This window comes from Ammospiza nelsoni, chromosome 23 (assembly GCF_027579445.1).
Source record: "Ammospiza nelsoni isolate bAmmNel1 chromosome 23, bAmmNel1.pri, whole genome shotgun sequence".
Taxonomy (NCBI): Eukaryota; Metazoa; Chordata; class Aves; order Passeriformes; family Passerellidae; genus Ammospiza; species Ammospiza nelsoni.
Genome location: NC_080655.1, coordinates 6,824,615 through 6,838,242, shown reverse-complemented (window position 1 = coordinate 6,838,242; position 13,628 = coordinate 6,824,615). Strand labels below are relative to the sequence as shown.

Genomic DNA, 13,628 nt, shown 5'->3' with positions numbered 1-13,628 from the left:
TCCCCTCAGGACTGGGTGTTATGTCACAGCCCCGGTGATGTCAGAGCGGCGCGCGGTGTCGCGGCGCTGACGCGGCGCGGGGCGGGCGCTGTGGCGCTGTCCCCGCTGTCCCCGCGGGGCCCGGCCGGACATGGCCCCGCGCGGCCGCCCCGCCGCCGCCGCCATGCCCCGCAGGGGCGCCCGCAAACGCCTCAAGTTTCGCGCCGACGACGTGTGCTCCGAGCGGGGTGAGAGCCGGGCCGGGCCGGCGGGGCCGGGCCTGGGCCGCGGCTGAGGGGGCCGGGGCTCATGAGGGGAGCGGCGCTTGATGGGGGGAGCGGGGACTGTGAGGGAAGGCGGGCCTGAGGTGAGCCGGGCCGAGCTTGGCCCTGCTGGTGCACGCCGGAGAGGAGGCCTGGGCCCGCATTAGGGCCCGGGGGAGGAGATAGTTAAAGGGCCTGAGCTTGGTCTGGGTGAGAAGGATGAGGGGAAGGAGGACGGTCCAGTCTCACCTAGGAGTGAGCTGAGCCCTCTCGGGTTTGTGTAGGCAGAGAGCTGCGTCCAGGCGGGATCCCCCAGGGGGGTTCTGGACGGATGTGTGGCAATAAGACCTCTTCGCCTGTGGAGGAGGAGCCTGAGAGCAGAGGATCAGCCGGGCTCGAGTTGGGCTGTGTGAGGGAGAATGGGATTATCACTGGCTGAGGTGGTGGGAGACGGCGAATTGCACTGGGCTGGGTGGGGGCGTGGGTCCCCCGAGCCTGGTAGACTGATGGTCTGGAGTAGAGACTTTCTGGGGATTCCTGGCCTGCATAATCTTTGCTGAGGCTCGTTTTCCTGCTTGTGCATCTCCTCCTCGAGCCTCTACTCCTCTGGGGACTGTTCCCTTTAGTCATCGTGACTCTTAGCCCTTTTGTCCCCTCCCCATAATCCCTAATCGCTGTGACCCCTGTTTCCCCCTTTTTGCAGTGACGGTGGCAGATTATGCCAACTCAGACCCAGCCGTGGTGAAGTCTGGGCGGGTGAAGAAGGCTGTGGCCAACGCAGTGCAGCAGGAAGGTGAGTCTGCCCTGGGGCCCCAGCCTTCCCCACACTGCCTTCAGGTTTTGCTCTGCATGACATGGGAAACTCCTCTTCCTTAAACCGAGAAAATTTGTTGTCCTTTAGTGCTGAAAATGAGCATGTGCTACTCTGTAGACAACCGGATGTTAAGGACTTAGACAGGAGGTTTTGCAGAAAGCCTGCTGCAAGAATTGCTGAGTCTTTGTTAGTGCCTGAAATGGAAAGGCTTGGGTGTCATGTACTGCTTGAAGCAGAAAATAACATTATAAAAACCTTTATTACTTTATTACCACATATAAAACTGTAGATAACTTTATTAGCAGGTAAAGTTCTTTGCCGGGGGAGTAAGGTTGTGATGGGTCTGTCAAACACATGTTGTGAGGAGGTCTTGGGAGGCTGTTGCTGTTTTTTTGGCAAACTTTGCAAAGATTGAGTTTTCCTGGAAAGGTAGCGCAGTATTTTGTTATCTGTTTCCTCCTTGTCTGGGAGCTTTCTGAGCTAACACACCCCACTTGCTTGAGAAATGGTGAGGTTTTGGCCTTTTAAATGTAGCTGTCACACGTGTTGGAGGTGGATGTTGTGTTGACAGGGATAACTGAACTTTTCATAAAGGGAAACTCTTGGTTTGCTGCTGAAACCTTGCACTGTTGGAGGCAGTATGCACTTGGCATAAGTGCCTGTCAGGGGCAGTAGTGCTCCTGAACATCCTCTTCAGCTGCCACTTCTCAAGCTTTTAAGATCAGAGCACCTCCCTCTTTTGTGGCCTCCTTTGTTTGGGGCTTCCCTCCTGTTCACCCATCTGTGTTCTGTCTCCCGGAGGCAAAGTCCAGCACTTCAGCAACATGCCGGCAAACTGCTGGTGTTGTTCTCCCTGCGCCCAGCATCATCTGCTTCGTCCAGTTTATCGCCTTCCCTGCTGTGTTTCTGGCTCACCCCCACCTCACCCTGGTGCCTCCGGGTCACAGCAGTTCCGTGCCCACCCCTTTCCCAGATCTTTGCAGTGCAGTCTCAGGGGTTTCCCCTCCGGATTCAGGGATTCTCGAGATCTCTCCTCCCCCGCCCCGGGGCGGTGCTCCAGCCTTATCTGGCCCAGCCATGACCGTGCTGCAGCCTTATCTGGCCCAGCCTTATCTCGGGGTGTGTCTCGGGGTGCCACGCGTGGGGACAGGAGCGCCAAGCTTTGGCCTTGCTGGGCTCCGAGTGAAGCCCGTGCTGGGCGTGGCTGCAGCGGGCAGGGCACCGCCCACAGCGAGCATTCCGAGGGAGCCGCGGCCGGGAGGAATTTATCTGGGCTTCCTTCTTAATGCCCAGGATGGGGGGATTGCAGCACTGAGGTGAAGAGAGGGTGCCTCTGCAGGGCTGCAGTGCAGCCATTCACTGCTCGCTGCACTCGTGCTGTTGGCTCAGAGGTTGAATTTTCCTTAGCAGAGTGGGGTGGACTCTTCTTCTGAACCCCAGTCTGAGTCCCTGTCAGTTTTGTCCTCTCTTGCTTGGCTGTGTTTGATGTCCTAACTCACTGTCATTTGTGTTGCCACCTGTTCCACTCTCTTTTTACCTATGAAAGGTCATGTAGAGAAGGCAGGGGGAAAACAACTGCCATGAATACATCCAGGTGCCAGGAAAGCCTCCAGTTTCAGAACAAACTGTGCAAAGTGAGGTAGAACTGGTTTAGCAAAGCACTGAGGTGTGTCTAGTTGGTGGGTACAATCAAGCCCTGTCTGAAGACTGTCTTTCTATCTGCTGTCGTTTCATTCTAAAACCTTGTTTGGTGTTTAGAAATGAGAATATTTTTCACCTGAGTTTATGTTTGGTTTCTTGTTGTTGTTTTGTTTTTTCTGCTACTCTGTCTCTGATTAAAAAGCACATTTTGCTCTTCAGTGGCTCTGGTGACTGCAGTGACTGGAACTGGGATGTTTAAAACCTTCCTGGGCCTCAGTTTGTGCTGAGTAGAAAAGCTTGAACACTATAAGCCTCCTCTGACTTCACTGGTCATGTTCTATTCTTCACCCAGTTTGTTGGGTTGAAATTCAGCTCTCGAATGAGTTTCACAGCTTTTAGCCTTCGTGCTGCTGTGGCAGTGCTGGTCTCTGTGGCAGTGCCTCACACAGCTGTAATGCAGGACCACACCTTTCTTTTTCCAAGACTGTCATTACTGACTTTCATGTGTGTTTTTCTGCCCTAATGAGCCCTCAGTTTACAGATCGAGTTTTAAAAATAATATTTCTGAACAGAGATATGTCTAAGCATGTCCCCAGATACAGGAAAAAGCCAGCCCCAAGCTCCAGCTGACTCAGCTGGCTGTTTTCCTCACTAGGCCAGGGCCTTGCCCTTCACTAAATTCCAGGGTAAGTGGAACTCCTTTGCACTTGACACTGAGTTCCAGCCCCAGTGGATTGTGTCAGCAGCCACAGAAAGGTTGTCCTGCTGCAAAGGGAGTGAGTCTTCTCCATGTTCATAAAACAGTTCCAGAGCAGGTGCTGGCTCCAGGCTGAACATGGCCATGCAAGGCAACTCTGCTGTTTAGGAAAACCAGTTACCCTTTATAAAGAGGCTGTTGTTTTATTTGGAGTTGTAAATAGCTTCAGCTAAACCAGTGGGATCTGCATAATGTGCTGGTAATCATCCTCATTGTTCATTACTTAAAACAAGCAGCTGAATAATTATGTTTCCCATTCACTCACCCCTGCTAATCTTTCTCTGACAAGGTAATCCTTGAGCTCAGGATTTACTTGCTTGTGTCACTCACCAGAAAGCTTTAAGGCAGTGGTTCCACTGAAGCATCTCCTGAACTTGGATCACCTTTTCCTCTCTGCTGTTGTACTTACTGTTGCTTTTCATTCCAGTAAAATCCCTGTGTGGTTTGGAAGCTTCCTGTGTCCCTACTGAGGAAGTTCTCTCCGTGTCAGGAGAGTCCTGTGACAGCAGTGATGAGATGGATACCAAGGAGAGCATCAACGGGAGGGCTGCAAGGAAAAAGAAGAGCAAAAGGCACAAAGGTGTGGTCACCTGCGGTCCTGGGGCTCTGTGGGCTCTTGCTACATGTCCAGCGTGGGGGATGCTCATGCTGGGGATTTACAGGATGGTCATGGGGCTCTTGGAGCATTCTGGAATTTGTGTGTGCACAAAGAAATGCCAAGGGTTTAGTCACTTGTAAATCTGCTGGCACTTGGTCACAGCAGCTGTATTTGCACAAAGGCAGAGCCTGGGGCATGAAATCAGAGCCCAGAGAGCTCCTTGCTTTTAACAAATATCCCTCAGTCTTGGAAAACAAACACTGCTATTTCAGAGTTGTGCAATTGTGCCACTGGATATGTTGCTTCACTGAACACGGGGTGGTGGCAGCAGGTTTGCTTTGGGATTGAAGTGCTGCTGTCCATGATGCATTTGTTGGCAAAACACTAGCTCTGTTTTCAGTGTTTCCAGGGCTGTGGTTTGTTACAAATGGGTTTAAAGGGCTCTTTTCCCAGCAAGGAAGTGCATTTGATCCTACTGGCACCTTAATACATTAATTCAAGTGAGATGTATCCTTGAGCATTTGCACTTTGTGCAACTCCATAGAAATCCATTGACAATGCAGTGTAAGCATCAAACAGCTCTGCTGGACTGGGGAACCCTGCAGAAGTTTCTAGTATCAGGTTGCTTTCAGGTTGAGAAGCAAATTTTGACCAGTTTTCTTGAGCTTAATAGCAATTTATGTAGCACGTGATCATCCATCCACCACAGACTGAGGGTGAACAGCACTTCCTCTGGGAAGGGAGTTAAGAGAGGTTAATCTCTTTTATTAAGGCATCCTTCAGAATCCTGGCAAAATAATATCTGAGTGGCTGGAGCTGTGAGTCTGGGAAGACAATTTTCTGTTCTACCACAGCCTTGTCTTGTTTCTGCTACACGTTTAGGGAGGAAAAAATGGTGATAGAACAGTGATGCTTCTGGCTGCCCTCTGAGTTCAGCAGTGTGGAGTTTGGTGGCTTCTTGAGCCAGAGCTGACCCAGCAAAATGGGTGTAGCAGCTCATTGTGGGTGTGCCTGCCATAAATCTGAAGTGCTGTGGGGAAGTGATCACATCCAGAGCTTTCTTTGGCAAGTATCATATGAGGATAAAGCACTGCCCTTTGTATTAACCTGCTGTCTCAGCGTTAGATCTGGCACCCTCAAGTTCTCAAACACCTCTTCTATGCCAGAGATCTCACAGCAGATTTTCCTATTAGCGCTGTGCACAAGTTGTGTTTTCCTTTTCTGTTCTTAACCTTCCTAATGCTCAGTATTGTTCACCTACTCTAAAACTATTTTTTACTCCTAAAGTTGGAGCAATGCGTGTGCAAAAAAATGTGGTGTAAACTACAAAACACTCCAGGAATGAAAGGAGTGTGAGCCCTCAGTTCTGGCTGAGCAGTTCTTACACCTCTAAGAGGAACAGGCCATTCTCTCCATCTGAATTGCATTAAAAGTTCTATCCAAAAAGTTTTAATGAAATAAAGAGATTTAAGAAAAGAAGCTGATTGCCAGATGCAGAACAGAATTTCCCTCCCTGACAAAAGAGCTCCTACCAAAATATTGTGACCACTGGAACAAAGACCTTACAAGCCTGGCAGTACCAGTGATCAGGGTCTTCATGTGTGAAGCTATTTTAGTGACCTGTTGAATGTGCCCTTTTCATTAAAAATGCAGGAACTTGGCCCTCCTTTATGTGAAATTGCTTCTTTATTTGACATCCAATTTTTATTTCTCAGCTTCAATGTGGTATTTCAGCTGTGCCAGGGTCAGGCATCAAAACAGGGTCCAGAAAAGGCTTTGTGGTTTCCAGCCTTGCACACAGCACTCAGTTGGACAAGATGCTGAACAAAATGACCTAATTCTGTATGCTTTGAGCTGAGCTGCTGGATTAGAAACCTCCAGAGAACCCTTTCAACCTGAATTCCTTTATGAATCTGCCACTTTGCCCACTTGTGCAGCAGGGATAGCAGTGGCAGGTGTCCAGCCCAGGGGAGGTGTCTGGCTGTGTGGACGCTGATGGCAGTGGGAGCAGGGCCACTGAGGCTGTGCACACTGGGGCCTGGGCTGTCCCTGGATGGGAGTCAGGGGCCCTCGTGTGCTGCCAGGTGTGCAGCATCTGTCTCTGGGTGGGAGTTGGTGCAGGTGGGATGTCCAGGTGTGCAGCACGTGTCCCTGGGTGGGAGTTGGTGCAGATGGGATATCCAGGTGTGTCCCTGGGTGGGAGTTGGTGCAGATGGGATATCCAGGTGTGTCTCTGGGTGGGAGTTGGTGTAGATGGGATGTCCTGCACTAATCCAGCCGCATTGCCTTTAGAAGATGCTGAAGGGGGAGGAGGAGAGGAATATCCCATCGACATCTGGCTGCTCCTGGCTTCCTACATCCGCCCTGAGGACATTGTCCGGTTCTCTCTGATCTGCAAGAAAGCCTGGACTGTCACTTGCACTGCTGCCTTTTGGACCAGGCTCTACAGAAGGTGAGACTCTAGAGGGTTTTAAAACCGGTTGTGGGAGGTTTCAGTAGAGAGCAGTTCTCTGCAGAGCTGGAAATAAGGGAGTAATTCCCTTTAGGCCTGGGCCTTGTGTTTGCACATTGACATAGTGATGTGGGCCTCTCTTGTGGAATATTCTTATCCCTCAAGGACAAGCTGGGAGAGCTGGGGTACAGCCTGGAGAAGAGAAGGCTTGGGGAAAACATCCCTGTGACCTTCCAGTATCTTAAGAGGGCTTAAAAAGGGGGGCAGAGGGACTTTTTATCTGGGTCGATGGTGACAGAACAAGGAGTAATGATTTTAAACTCAGGGCAGAGAGCAGGGTTAGATTGGATGTTAGGAAAAAATTCTTAACTGTAAAGGCAGTGAGGTCCTGGCACAGATTGCCCAGAGAAACTGTGGCTGTCCCATCCCTGTAGTGTCCAAGGCCAGGTTGGAGCACCCTGGGATAGTGGAAGGTGCCCCTGCCCATGGCAGGGGGTGGAATGAGCTGAGCTTTAAGGTCCCTTCCAACCCAAACCATTATAAGATTCTAATATCACATCTGCTTTGGGTATGGAAATGGATCTTTGTTGTGTATTCCTGTATGTTCCCTGTAAAATCTCAGAGCTTTGTGTCCTTTTCTGCTTGCCATGGCCCAACACTTGTACATATCAACCTGTCCAAGTGTGTATGGCAGAGTCAGTGCTGAAAAGCAAACATCATTGATGGACAACTTGCCGTGCCTCAAGCTCTAATCATAGCCACCTCCCTGTAATTTGGGAATTTTGGAGCTGTACAGTGACAGGAGTAAGTGAAAGCAAGGGGGCCAAAGGGGTGGTCAATGCTTGATACAAATGCTTCTGTCCCAGTACATGCCACTGGGATATTCCTTCAGGAGAGAACATTTTCTTTATCATAGCTCTACCTGTTGCCCAGGAGGCACAAGCAGCAGGGGCACAGAGAGTGGCTGTGGTCATCCTTGCCCTGCCCCTGGTTTTTTGTGTGACATTCCCTAGCAAAGGCTCCTTTGGAATGTGATAAGTAACAGCCCTTGAGTGCAGGTGTTCAGGCTGCTCAGGCAGTGCTGAGAGCTGCAGTCAGCTCAGCTGAAGTCCCTGGGAACCTGCAGCAACCTGCAGCCCTTTGTGCAGCCTGCAGCTACATCTCCGGCTGATCTCTGGGCAAACTAGCAATTATTGGGAATTGTAGTAGGATGTGTGGGCTGGAAGCCTGCCTGGTGCAGGTGAGGGCTTTGAGGCTACCTGTAGTGTCCTGTCAGCAGCACAACCCCATCACAGCCTTCAGGGCTGAGCAGGTGCTGTGGTCAGTGAGATGTGTATGGAGAGTGTTCCCTGGCAGGGCTGTGGCCCTGCCCTGCCGTGCCCTGCGCTGACGCGTCGCTGTGGCTGTGCAGGCACTACAGCCTGGACGCGTACCTGCCCCTGCGCCTGCGGCCCGAGTCCATGGAGAAGCTGCACTGCCTGCGCGCCTGCGTCATCCGCTCCCTGTTCCACATGTACGAGCCCTTCGCTGCCCGCCTCTCCAGGAACCCCGCCATCCCAGACAGTACTCCCAGCACTTTAAAGAATTCCAGAGTAAGTGGCATCACTGAGCAGGTGTTTTCTGTTTGGTTTGTTTTTTTCTTTCTAGAAGAAAAACAGATGATATGGAGATGGTCGCCAGTGACGCTGGTGTAGGATGGTTGCTAACTGGGTATTCTCAGTGGGATTTGTAAAAGTGGGCTGATTACTTGTACGTGTAGAGTTACTCTTTGGAGTAACTTCTGCTTAAGTCCTATACTACACCATTTAAACCAGCAAAAGGGTCCTGGTATCACTGGATATTAGAACTGCCAGGGATGTTTGCAGCTTCCCTTCCTCTGATCAAGGCTCTATAGAATTGGCTTTTATATGTTTTGCTGTATTCTGACACTGTCTGCCAGAGAACATCTCTCTGTAACAGGCCTCTGGAGAGCTCAGGAGTGACACTGATGCCAGGAGTTGTGTCACTCTGCTTTCCTGCAGGTCGTTCCTGGTCTGGTGTGTGGGTGAGGTGGGGTGGTGATGCTGGGGTGAGCATGGCAAATATGCAGAGCCTGTGTCTGCTTTGGGACTGGGCTGCACTTGTGTTGGGCTGTGAAGGGCTTGTCTGTGGTGTGGGCCGGTAATTCCCTGTGCTATCCCAGCTTGGAGCACTTGCATATTATTCCTCTTTAAGTGCTGTTGACCATTAACTCTGAAATGCCTTTGTGTCTCTTGTTTGGTTTTAAGTTGCAACTGGCCGATAATCTGTGAGCAGCTTAAGCAATGATGTGAGTTCTCCACCCTCCAAATCCTAGGTTAAAAACCTGTTGAAAAAGGTTTCTGGAGCCAAACTGAAGTGGGTTTCATTTAGGAGTTGTTCTTTCTTTTCTATTCAAAATAGAGGAACCTCATCTATCTGTACATGACATCCCACCTTTCTTCCTTCCTCTCCCTGTCACAGGCTGTCCTAGGCTCGGGGAGCATCCAGCAGCACACAGGAGGTGGTGCTGCAGCACAGGAAAAAGCACATGGCTCTGTGTGTGGCCTTATCTCTGCATCCAGAGCTCCTTGTTCTCTTCCTGAGTCCCCAGGCTGGGGATCTTCATTCTTGCCAACTGAAAAAGCAAGACACTTTGAGGACATTTCAGTAGTGAAATGCCCAAGCTCCCACTGCTCATGGCTGTAGGAGGAGCTGGACCCCCGAGGTGGTGCTGGCAGGGTCAACATTTCAGGAGAATTCCTGGTGACATCATAACGGCTTTGGTGCCCACTGCTAGTGCTTCTCCTGTACTAACAGTTGGAGGAGCATCCTTTAAGTGCAGTCTTTCATTGTTCAGCTTTTAAAAAAGGAAATTAAATGGGGACGAGTCTTTGTCAGAGCAGTAGAGGTTTGACCTAACCCCTTGCAGCATGAAAGAGCCACCCTGAGTCTGGTCTTGCTGTACTACTGCACTGCAGGACTCTGAGCTGCACTTGTGTGACTGTACACACAAATCCCTCAGCACAGAGGGTTTGGAGGAGGACCTGGCACTGCCTCCCCATGTTCTGGCTTTCCTGGGCTTTGGTTGTACCTTTGTGGGTTGCTGACACTAACAGCAATGCCTACCTAAACTGCATGTGGCTAGAGGAGAGCCCAGCCCCAAGTGTGATCCAACCTAGCTTTTCCTCTTTAATTTCCTTTTTTCTTTCCCTAGCCTAGCTTGTGTGGGACACTGGAGCCGTTATGGTGTCAGCAGAGGTGTTTGCCCTTTAAAGACACCCCATTATTTTGGGCGGAGCGGCCCCGCACGGCGCGTCTGAAGGGCAGGACGGCTGACCCGAGGACGACATCCTCTGCCCCTTAGGAGGTACTGACCTTTTGTCCTTCACTACTTGCCATGACCAAACAGGTTGCTAGACCAGGCTGCCTCTGCAGGTGAACTGCAAATGCCACTGGTGGAGTTAAACTCAGCAGCATCTGCTGCTCATCTGAGTTAAAAGATCTGGAGAATGCTTTTATTGGAAAAAACTTGAGGGCTGCTTCCTCCCATGTGGAGGTTATTCCATGCATGTTTCTGAGCTTTACTCCACAGAGCTTTGTTGTTCACCTCATGAAGATTGTGGAGAAAAAAGGTCTTTTAAGGACTTGCTTATGAATGTGACTCAGAGTTGAAGTTGAGGGTCTTGTATCCCCCTTGGTCTCTTCAGAGCCTCTGTGATGGAGGCTGGCTCTGGCTTTGTTTTATGAGGATCACTCCATCCTGGAATGAAGTTAAATGTGTGCTTTGCCCTGCAACCCAGTCAGGCCTTCTCTCTTCAGGAGAGACTGTGTACGGATCACAGGGAATACTCTTTACCCACATTATTCCTCCTTTACCTGCTGACACTGATGAAAGATAAGACCAGCTGTGTTGGGCTGGCATCTGTGGTGTGGAAAAGTTTGTGGGATGGCTGGACTGATTTGCCAGGTTCTTTGCTTGGCTGTTGAAGGCTGGTTGCTTGTACTGTGACTGGTAGGCTGGGATTTCCCTCCTGCAGGAGTTTTTCTGAGCCTCCTGCTCTAGAACAAGCTCCTGGGCTGGAGCCTGTGGCCCACAGAGTGATAACCAAGTGAAATTGGAGCAGTCCTGATATATGTCTGCATGAGAGGGCAATGCTGGTTATCATTGCCCTCTGAGGCTGGTTCAGGCTGGTTTCTCATTTTCTTTGGAAAACAGACAGAAGGTTGGTCAGACTGTGCTGTCCTGGCAGTGGCTTTGGACTCGAAATGATGACAGTCAGTGCTGATAATGGCAAGGTCAGGGTCTCCATTTGACACCACAATGGCTTAGGAACTTCTTCATCCATCACCTCATAGCTCATGTGGTCTTTGTATTTCCCTCTGGATCCTTTCCTTCTCAATCCTTACTCTGTTCTCTGTTGTTCCTCGCTTATCCTTGTTTGGAACCCAGTTTAATGGGAGTTGCTGGTGGGTAGAGGGAATGGGTGAATCTGCACCACTCACACCTGCCCTAGGAAAGGGACAAATGGCACATCAGGATTTTGCTGTTTGGCACATCAGTGACTCCATGTTGCATGAGGAGTTGGCCAGCTTGAAACTGGGAGATCTACACTGCTGAGAAGGTCCTTTGAACATAATCAATTTGAATAAGTGGCGCCTAATTGCTCCTATGTAATTGTGTTTTCAATTGGAAGCCTTTATGATCTGTTAAAACTTATTTAAAGTGGTGTTTCTAAGGGTTTCATAATTTTGTGTTTCTTTTTTCCACCCCAGTGTCTGCTTTTCTGGTGCAAAAAGATTGTAGGGAACAGACAAGAAGCAATGTGGGAATTCAACTTCAAGTTCAAAAAGCAGGTATGAAAGACCCAGATCAGCTGTGACTTTTGTTTGAAGTAGAAATTATTTTTCTGGGGAGTAGAAGGGAAGTGGAAACTTTTTGTCCATTCAGAGAATAAATGCAAACAGATTTCCATGGTAAACTAAAGCATGTTGTAGAACTACACTCAGTTTTCAGTCTGTGTTACCAAGACATTTAGAATCCCACATTTTTATTTCCTCCTTCAGTATCTTTTCCCTGCTATAAGATGTGGATCATCACTACTGATTGTTACCAAAAACCAGACTTTCTGACTGTAGTGGTCAAAATGTTGACCAAAATCTGAAACTTCTTGTTATGGCATTGCCAAGATTTCTCAGAGAAGTGAAGACAGCCAGCACTGCCAGGAAAAGCCTCCAGTAGTGGGTGTTGGGAGAAGCCAGTAATTTCAGGCAATCTTGGGATTTGTGCAGCTTTCCCCTCTAAAGAAATGGGTCTGAAAATTGTCCATCCATTTTGATGGCATTTTGTTGTTATTGTAACACTTTGCCCAAATACCTGGGGAGGAGGAGAGACCCTGCCAGGCCACACTGGGGAGGAGCAGCCAGGCCCAGCAGAGGTTCCTGCTTTGCTAAATCGGCCTCTCTTTCTTTCAAGTCTCCCAGATTGAAGAGCAAGTGTTGCAAAGGTCTCCAGCCCCCAATCCAGTATGAGGAAGTGCACACAAACCCAGATCAGGATTGCTGCCTGCTGCAGATAACCACCTTCAACTTCATCTTCGTGCCAATCGTCATGGGCATGACCTTCACCTTGGTGAGTGGGAGAAAGCTGCCAGGCTCTGCAGATGATGCTCCTGTAAGGACATGAGAGGGCACCTGGAATCTCCTGTGTTGGAAGGGACCCACAGGGTCCCCTATTCCTGGCCCTGCACAGGACAACCCCAAGAATCCCACCCAGTACCTATTTTGGGCTGTATAAATCCTACTGTTCTATCAGCAAACCAGTTCTGGGAATCATATGGTTAATAAGGAGAGGAAGTGCTCAGAATCTGGGTTTAACTTCTCCATTTCCCCTGTTCGGTGCAGTGAATAGAGAGGATGTAGAGAATGTTCCAGGAGCTGTGGTTAGGCAGTGTCTGGCCACAGGTCAGTTACCAGAACTGCAGCAGGTAGAGGAGACAGGGAGCAGTACAAGTGGAGTTCTGCCCCTCACAGGAATATCTCTTTATGGCAGTAAATTCTGAGAGGAAAATCCCACATGAGCAAACTCTTTGATTGTGTGTTTGGTCCCTGATTGGGAGTCAGGGTTTCAGAAGTGGCCAGTGCTCAGCAGAGGTTCAGTCTGGCCTCACTTAGGAGTTGGGCAGTGAGTTCCAGACTTCTCCTGACAGCCATGTGTTTCCAAGTTCACTTAGAATCAGAGTCATAAAATTACTTGTATTAGACAAGACCTTTAAGATCAGTCCCAGCACTGTCGTGTTCACCTCTAACCCATGTCCCAAGTGCCACATCCACAGGCCTTTTGAACACTGCAAGGGATGGTGACACCACCACTGCCCAGGCAGTTCCAGTGTTCTTTTACAGCCCTTCCAGTTTCCAGCATGATTATTTGGGGCTGCCAGCCAGCCAGCTGGTGTGGACAAGAATGAGAATGTGACTGTGAAACACCTTGTACGACTCAGAGGAATTTATAAAGTCTAGAAGTGTGGTGTTGAGAGCTCTCTTGGTCACTGTGACTGTCTGAAGCAGCTCTGCTCTCCTCTCTTGCAGTTCTCCATCTCGGTGAGCACGGACATGCGGCACCACCGCGTGCGCCTGGTGTTCCAGGACGCGCCCGTGCGCAACGGGAAGAAGCCGCGCGTGGAGCAGGGGGTGCAGGTGGTGCTGGACCCTGTGCACAGTGTCAGGCTCCTGGACTGGTGGCACCCACAGTACCCCTTCTCCCCAAAGGCTTAGTGCTCTCCTGAGGCTGCAGGAGCCCACAGGGGACTGAATCTGGCAGGCTGAAGAGAATTTCTAGGAACCAGGAAATCCTATTTTTATTTCTGAAATAAATTCTGCAGTCTCCTTGCAAGTGGTTGAAGCTGCTGAGCTAGTTTGTATGTATATAACTTCTGGTCAGTAATGAGCAGAGCTGAGTGTAAAGCAGAAACTATTTGTAAACACACTTTTATGTAAAATTGACATTTTATGATTTGAAAGGAGCTCCCTGGAACTGTTCATTTAAAATCCTTTTGGTGCTAATCAAAGTGGTCTTGTGTTCTGTTGTTTGGGAAGAGTAGGAGGTTTTGCTTTCCAAGAACTTTCCT

General features: G+C 49.8%; 1 protein-coding gene across 2 annotated transcripts; it reads left to right on the top strand.

The window, feature by feature from the left end:
- Positions 1-61: 61 nt before the first annotated feature.
- On the top strand, positions 62-13,568 carry TMEM183A (transmembrane protein 183A). Of its 2 annotated transcripts, none has more exons than XM_059487776.1 (8): positions 62-227; positions 946-1,035; positions 3,882-4,034; positions 6,348-6,504; positions 7,916-8,096; positions 11,278-11,358; positions 11,978-12,133; positions 13,090-13,568. In XM_059487776.1, exons 1-8 carry the CDS (start codon positions 131-133, stop codon positions 13,273-13,275), a joined length of 1,101 nt encoding a protein of 366 aa, XP_059343759.1. In that variant the 5' UTR covers positions 62-130; the 3' UTR covers positions 13,276-13,568. The 2 variants fall into 2 exon arrangements, with proteins under 2 accessions (XP_059343759.1, XP_059343758.1); XM_059487775.1 differs by having other exon boundaries at positions 6,345-6,504.
- The last annotated feature ends 60 nt before the right edge of the window (positions 13,569-13,628 follow it).